Here is an 8,345-nt window from a genome sequence, read left to right as displayed (position 1 = left end):
AAAAAAAAAAAAAAAAAAAAAAAGATGTCGGCATAAGCAAGAATCTCCTCAAAATGACTCTAATAGATCAGGAAATAAAATCAAGCCTTGACCCATGGGGGGGTGATAACAAATTAAAATGTATCTGTAGAATAAAGGACACAGTCAACAAAAGACATTAACAACCTATAGAATTAAAGAAAAACCTTTGCTAGTCATTCATATGATAGATGATCAGCACCCGAAATAGACAAAGAAATCAAAAAAGTTAACAGGAAATGAGTAATTCACTCTCTAAATGGGAAGATAATGTGAACATACACTACTGAAAAGAAGAAATACAAATACTTCAGTAAATACATGAAAAAATGCTTAGTTTTTACCCATCACAGATGCACAAAAGAAACCTATATTGAGATTCAACCTCAGCCTGGTCAGAAGGGCGATAATCAACAAATAAACAAATGAATAAACAAACAAATAAATAAACAATCAATTATCAATCTCAATGTACTGAAAAGAATATGGAGATAAAACAATTTCTTATATACTGTGAGTGGAAAAGTGAACTAGTCCATAACAAAAAAGATGGGGATTACTTAAACAAAACAAAATAATTGGAGGTGGAGACAAAAGCATCAAAAATTCAAGGTCAGCCTCAGCTACATAGCAAGTTAGAAGGCAGGCAAAGCAAAAATCTATGGGACTAGTGATGTAGCTCAGTTGGTAGAGTACTTGCATAGGATAGCGTGCATGATGCCTTGGGTTTAATACCTAGGCACAGTAGCATACTTGCTTGGGAGGTACCAGGCTTTTTGTTTTGCTAGACAGGTTGTTTGTTTGTTTGTTTGTTTGTTTTTTATGAAAGTGGTTTGGGGGTAAGAACAACGCAAAAGGGCAAACCCCATAAGTGATTTTCTCTTCCTTGGAGCTTTTTTCTCTCTCCCTAGGCTCATCTCTCATAATATCTATGTATGCAAGTATGTATTAGAACTAGGATAGTGGCAGGGGCAGGGGGCAGGGGGCACAGGAGAGGGCAGGGCATACCTGTATGGATTCTGCGGTGAGCTTTCAGGTGAGAGCTTTTAGTGTACACTTTGCTGCATCCTGCAAAGTCACACTGATGAATCCGTCTTCTCTTTAAGTCAAGCGACTCTTCTCCCTGCATGTGGACCATTGTCGCTGGTCTAAGCAAAGAGAGAGAGACAGGACCAATTACAGTGGTGCTGTAATTGAACTTAAACTTTTACTATTGTGTCCTGTTAATTCTATTTCATACCATCTTATCATTTATGCAAATTTTAATGCTAGCTCCCCTGGAGAAGAAATAGTTGGAACCCTGGAGGCCATTCTTTGAACCAGGCTATTCTGCTGAGGAAATGCAGCTCCCTGAGAAAGCAGCGGAGGTGGTAATATTTCCTTGTCAAAGAGTGTGAACATTTCAATTCAATAAGTGCCATTCTAGTGCTTAACAAAATACATTTTTCATACAACATGTTTTGCTCAATGCAAGCTAATTGCTTCCAAATCATTTTACGATTAGAAGACCAGGCTACTTTAAACTTATAGAGAAAAACAGTACAAAACTACAATTTATAGGAAATTAGAACCTTTATTTCATGGCTAGAATTCATGATATATACAATTTGAATGTAACTCTATGAACATGTACAAACATGCACATGTATGTACACACACTTGTATAGTTCTTGGGAAAAAGCAGCTTTTTTTCCCTTAAACTTTTACTATTGTGTCCTATTAATTCTATCTTCATACATGTATACCTGTACACACATGTACTTGGCATGCATATGTACACACACATGGGCATGTACACACACATGGGCATGTACACACACACACACACACACACACACACACACACACACACACTTTAAGTACTCACTCATGATGAAATCCCTGGAGACTCTGTAAGGCTGAAGAGCCACTTTCAATTGCGCTCTCATCACTATCACTTGGAAACTCCAGTGGACACATGGAGGCAGGGTCAACTTTGACTGAAAACAAAGAAAGGGGTGCTACTGTAGACTAGAATGTACAGATCTCTATGATTATTATCAGGATTCCCAATTTGGCCCATATTGAAAAGTGGAAGTAAAATAGAAAAATCATTTAAAAAGAAAGACGAGAAAGGCAATAGCTTCGCACCAGTTTTAGCGTAGGAAGGGGCAGAGGCGTCTCTGAAAGGTGGGCAGCTATCCTTCTAATGAATGTCCCTAGGACACAATCTACGTGGGATCCATCCATCTCTAGGCCTCAGGCTCCTGGAAAAGGGTCTACAGAAAAGACAGCTTCAATATATCCTGGAGGCACTGAAGTCCTAGGATTATCCCAACATTTAAAGCCCTAAAAACCTGATTGTAATATCACCCTTCGGTGACGATAACAATTTCAAATCATGTCAGAAGCAAGAGACTTTTCTTTGATCATTTCTGATTATAAACTAAAATAAACATAATTGTATAAAGGGAACTGTGCTGTTGAGGACAATGTTTTTTGTTTGTTTGTTTGTTTGTTTGCATCAAAAGAAGGCTGGGGGCAGAGTGCAGTAGTTCAGTATTTGTTTAGTATGTGTGAGATGCTCAATTCAACCAGCAGTACTACAAAATGTAAATACATAGATCCCTGTAGTAGGTGTCTCTGGAGAGTGCACGGGCACAGCCTAACACAGGATTCTGTAGAACATCTAACTCAGTTAGGAAAAGGCCCTCACATTCTTGAAATCAAATCAAATCTTAAAAGCAATCAAACCTTACAAGGAAGGTTATATAGGTGTCAACTAATGGGCTGCACAGTAAATGTGACTCTACTGCAGAGACTCTTAGAGACCAGGGAAGGTGTCTGAGTAACCAGAGCTAAGCAAACCTAAATATGGTAATGATAAGAAGGTTGAGTTTTCTACCAAAGCTTTTCTCGCTAATGGCATAGGGAAAACAAAAACAAAAACAGCACAATAATCTAGGAAGTCCCAGGAGAAGACAGTGTCTTAGTGAGTGTAAACTTTTTTGTTGTTTCGTTTGTAATTTAACTCAGTGTTCAGATTTTGCATTTTGCTTTAAATTGGCAGTATTTTAAATATAATGCTTTAAATGATTTTCCATTAGATAATAGTGTATGAAGATGCTAGGAAAACACAGACTATTTCGCTCAAGAATATGCATTCCTGTTTGAGAAACATGGTCTAAAGGAGATCAATTATATGTTCTTTTGTGACAGGATCTCCTTATGTAACCTAACGTAAACCTGGGATTCACAATTATTCTACCCAGCCATGTCATCTGAGACTACAGATATGTGCCAAGACACGTAGTTCATTATACACTCTTACACATTATATAGAAATTATTTTTAAAAGACTTATTTCCCTTTGGAATAGTGTCCCTCAAAATTGCAAACGGTGAAGAGCGATGATACAGGCTGACTGAGGAAGGGAAGATCTCTGAAGGTTCGTGACTTCAGGAAGCAGTAAACTGCTTGCTTACCTGATCCAGCACTTTTGCCATCTCCTCCAATGAGTGGGACAGTAATGGCTGCAGGGCTCCCATCTGCAGGCAGACTGGTATAGACCATTGGCAAAGACTGGACCACCAGTGGGATTGTCTTTAGTCCACTCATCTTATTTGGCAAACTGACTGAGGGAATGGTGTGGATCACATGTAAAATCGGCTGGCCACCGGTCCCCTGAGACGAGGCCAGGATAGAGCCCGGAGTGAGAACAGTAGGAATGGCTGCTGAAGTGACTGTGTCAGCTGAAGTAGGCACCATAATGGCTTGAGGTGCAGTCGGTGGCTTGGGAGGACGGATTGGAGCTTGCAGCATGCTAGCAGGCTGGAGCGGAGCCTTCGGTTTGTGAAAGGAGAGATCAACAGGTTCAACCTGGGGCATGTTGAAATCACTCTCCAGGAGCTCTTCTGGGGGCTCGATCTTGATATCATTAAACAGAGCTGGGTTCTCCATTGGGCTGGCAGCCAGGAATGGTGGAGAAGTCATATTTCTTCTGTCTGCTCTCACAGAAGGATCTCTGGTCGGAACAGGGCCAGTGACCTAAACCACAAATACAAAGGGAGACAGCCACCGTTGGTATTCTAAAGAGACATGGGAACAATGAAAGAAAGAAAGCTCCACTCTCATGGGAAAGATACAGGATGCTGAAAGAAATGAAACAGCAATGCACTAAAGAAAAAAAAAAGGAAAGAGAATGTTATTAAGCACCATTGTTAGAACTGATATTACAGAATCACACAATTTGTAAAAAAAAAAAAAAAAACTTTAATTTTTCACAAAGATTTAAAATGAAATTCAATTTTAACTTGAAAAATCCAATAAAAGGATATTCATCTAGAAAATAGCTCTTCAAACAAAAAAGGAAGGAAGGAAGGAAGGAAGGAAGGAAGGAAGGAAGGAAGGAAGGAAGGAAGGAAGGAAAGAAGGAAGGAAGGAAGGAAGGAACATTTTACACAATCTTCCTGCAATTGCATTGTGCTAAGTCCACTGACAGCATTTATGAATAAGACACAGCTAAGAAGTACAGACAAAGTATAATGCTGAGATAATAAGTAGCTTATAAATCATGCCAAAACTTTATATGACCCAGTACAGGGGAAGGCCAGGGCCAAGTAGTGGGAGTGGGTGGGTAGGGGAGCAGGGGGGGTATAGGGAACTTTCGGGATAGCATTTGAAATGTAAATAAAGAAAATAATAATCATAATAATAATAATAACTAAAGGTAAAAAAAAATAAAAAAATAAATCATGCCAAAATAAGTGACTTGACATATGAACAAGAAGCTTCAGAGAAACAAAAGAGGAAGTAGGTGTGGCACAGTGGTACATCACTTGCCTAGCAAAACCAGTCACAGGTTCCATTTCCAACGGGAGAATGGTTTGTTGGGGCGGGGAACAGGGTAGGTAATTTGTTCTATCTAGAGGAAGGCTTTAAGGAGAAGGTGGCATTTTAGATGAGTCAGAGTTAATAGGCTTGCTCAAGGAGAGAAAAGAGGTAAAAGTAACACTTCTATTTGCAATGGTGGGTACTATGCACAGGGAATGTGATACAGGGGAATGGTTGACTTTACATCCAAAATTCTAAATTATGGGATATTAAAAAAAAAACATGCATGGCTATAATTCCATCAATTGGAAGGCTGAGGAGGGAGAGGCCAAAATCCTGAGTTTGAGCCAGCCTAGGATATACAGTAAAACTTGGTCTCAACACACACACACACATGCACACACACACTCACACACACACATGCACACACTCACACACACATGCACAAAGATAGAGAGAGACAGAGGCACAGAGAAAGAGGCAGAGATTTGTATCCCCATATTCACTGTAGCTCTATTCATAATAGCCAAGATATGGATGAAATCTGTCTAGCAATTGATAAAATGATGGATAGTATTCATAGTATTCATTCCCAAAAGGAATACAGTCTTGTCATTACTTCAACATAGATGAAATTGGAGATCTTTATTTTAAATAAAATAATGGAGGCACAGAAAGATAAGCATCCCATGATCAGACTCATGTGTGGAATCTTATAAAAGCTCAATCTGTACACATTGAGAGCAGAAAGACTACCTGGGCTTGGGGATAATGGAAGGAAGAAGGATGGGCAAAGAATGACCAAAAGGAACCAATCTGGTTTGATAAAGCACAGAACCCTGGAATGCTACCTCACAGCCTACTGTGTGACTACATATAACACTGGGCTAGAGAGACAGTTCAGCCGTTAAGAATGCTTACTGCTCTTGCAGAAGACTTGCTTCCAGTTCTCAGCACCTACATAGCAGCTCACAGGCACCTGTAATTTCAATTTAAGGGACACCCAACATTGTTTTCTGCCTCCAACATGCTGCATGCACATGTATTCATATAAATACATACATGCATACATACATACATACATACATACATACATACAAATATAAATTTAAGAAACAGGGAAAGATTTTGGAAAATGTCATGATAAAATGATAAATGTTTAAGGAATTTAAGCACATTAGTCAATATATACAGATATCCAAATATTCCATGGCACCATATTAATATGTATAAACTTTGTTTTAAGTTCATCAGTTAAAAGACATTTAAAAATACTAATCAATGGTTATTGAATATATAATATCAACATAAAGTCCCAACCTAATTAAAATATTTCTAAAAATTATATCCAATCAGATGTCAAGGATACTGTGTACTGTGTATACAATAGCCAAGAAACATAAATCATGAAAATGGCCCTTGAGATGGTAGTGCCACTTCAGCTGATAATCAGAGCAAGCCTTCAGTCTCCGACAACACGATATTTGAGTTATGGAAATTTTAAGGAGCAAGAGATGTTCAAAATGCCTACTTTACATAAAACTGAGCTAGTCTTTAGTTATATATTTGTAAAGAAAGTAAAAAGGGGTTCAAAAAAAGTCTGGGTTATGGAAGAGTAGAGGGACATGGGTAGATTTTTCGGTCCAGTGACAAGACAGCAGTGAATGAGGTCCAGTGACAAGACAGCAATGAATGAGGAGTACTGCATTTAAGGACACTAGAAAAAGACACAAACAGAACCGTGTTGGTAAGACATTCCGAGAAATGTCACTACTGTATGGTAGTATTAAAGAGTTTTTGCTAAACATAAGGTATGGTGAAACTACTATAGCATTAACTATTACGTTTAATAAAAAATAAAGACCTGAATTCTGCAAAAGATCAGGAATACGGAGAGATAGTGACCTCTTGCTGTGACTTCATCTACAGACCACCCCCAGGCAAGAGCATTCTGGGAACAGAAAATGAATCTATACTCAACCTCCAAAACGGAGCCAGACTACCATCTGCTTTTCTCTTTTGCTTGCTGAGCCAATGTTTTCCTGACTTGCCAGCCCCTGTGTCACCCCGGGCCTTGTGTTCATTTTTTTTTTTTCCATTGTGTTCCTCCAGATACTTTCTTCCAGCATTTTATAACTATCTAATGCAATTGATAACCTGTGTGGATCACCCCCTCATGTGAAAGGGGGATCAGGAAAATCCTGTTAGCAGGAGCAGGTATGGAGTCAGCTGAAGATGAAAGCAATGAAGCCATCAAGAACTGCTTTACAGGGAGCGGGGGGGGGGGCTGGGGGAGGCAGGGAGGCGAAGGAGATGGCTCCATGGTTAAGAGCAGAGGTGCTCACGCAGAGGACTTAGCTTCAGTTCCCAGCACCCATATCAGGTGGCTCACAACTCCCTGTAACTACAGTTCAGGCAATCCAATGCCCTTTTGGCCTCTGTGAGCACACGCACACTCATGGTGTATATACGCACAAACACACACACACACACACACACACACAAACACATTTTTTAAAAAATTAACTGTTTTACTAAACATGGCTTTACTGACCTCTGGACCTCCCTAATCAATTTAAGCTACCATTTTTCCTACATTCCTACTTGCCTCTGATTGACTAGCTTCATTCACTGGTAGAAGAAGTAGAATCAAAAGAATCTGTTACCAGAGTAGGACATCCATTTCCATAGGTTTTTTTGTTTGTTGGTTGGTTTGATTTTTTTTTCCTACCAGGGCTTTCAATGATACTGAAGTTATAATAGAAGCATGTGTTGTAAAATGTAATTTTCTCTCCTTTATTCTTTTTAAAAAGATTTACTTTCATCTTTAATTATGTATACATCTATGGGTATGTGCATGTAATTCTAGGTGTCAATGGAGGCCAGGTGCTGGGAACTGAAGCTAAGTCCTTTGCATGAGCATCAAGTGCTCTTAACCACGAAGTCATCTCCTTAGCCCTAGTAAAACAGTTCCTGATGGCTTCATGGATGGAATCATCAACTCCACCCTGCTCCTGCTAACAGGATTTTACTGACCCCCTTTCACAAAAGGGCATTAATCCACACATAATATTGCACACATGAGTTATGGATTACATTAGATGCTTATGAAGGGATGGAAGAATGAATATGGAGAAGCACAATGAGATTGGATTCCCTGGACCTGGAGTTGCACATGGCTGCAATCTACAAGATATAGGAGAAACTGAACTCAGGGTCCTCTGCAAAAACAGTATATACAATGAACCACTGAGGCATCTCCTCAGCCCCACACATGATAGTTTCTTTAATAAGATCATTGGTACTGATGTATAAATAGACACAACAAGGAAGTACCTAGTTAAAAATTGTAATGGGTTTTCTAGAGCCTATGCTTTAGGCCTAGAATTCCAAGGAAGCCAAAATTCTGAGTCTTAAATATAAAAGAGACTAATTTTGTAAATTCCCTCTTTTGCCAAGGCCATTTCTTTTTTATTTATTTATTTATTATTTTCTTTATTTACATTTCAAATGCT

At 39.0% G+C, this 8,345-nt stretch overlaps 1 protein-coding gene across 2 annotated transcripts in view; it reads right to left on the bottom strand.

Annotated features, from left to right (window-relative positions):
* Positions 1 to 8,345, bottom strand: part of Klf8 (Kruppel like factor 8) — an 87,210-nt gene that overhangs the window by 11,921 nt on the left and 66,944 nt on the right. For both annotated transcript variants that reach the window (XM_021188035.2, XM_021188036.1), the window contains 3 exons: positions 3,483 to 4,044; positions 1,886 to 1,997; positions 1,027 to 1,166 (listed from right to left, as the gene is read on the bottom strand). In XM_021188035.2, coding sequence (XP_021043694.1) covers positions 1,027 to 1,166; positions 1,886 to 1,997; positions 3,483 to 4,044 — 814 coding nt within the window. The remainder of the gene's footprint in view (positions 1 to 1,026; positions 1,167 to 1,885; positions 1,998 to 3,482; positions 4,045 to 8,345) is intronic.

Source organism: Mus pahari, chromosome X (genome assembly GCF_900095145.1).
Source record: "Mus pahari chromosome X, PAHARI_EIJ_v1.1, whole genome shotgun sequence".
Taxonomy (NCBI): Eukaryota; Metazoa; Chordata; class Mammalia; order Rodentia; family Muridae; genus Mus; species Mus pahari.
Note: the sequence above shows the minus strand (reverse complement) of the source record. Positions and strands in the feature narration are given on the sequence as shown.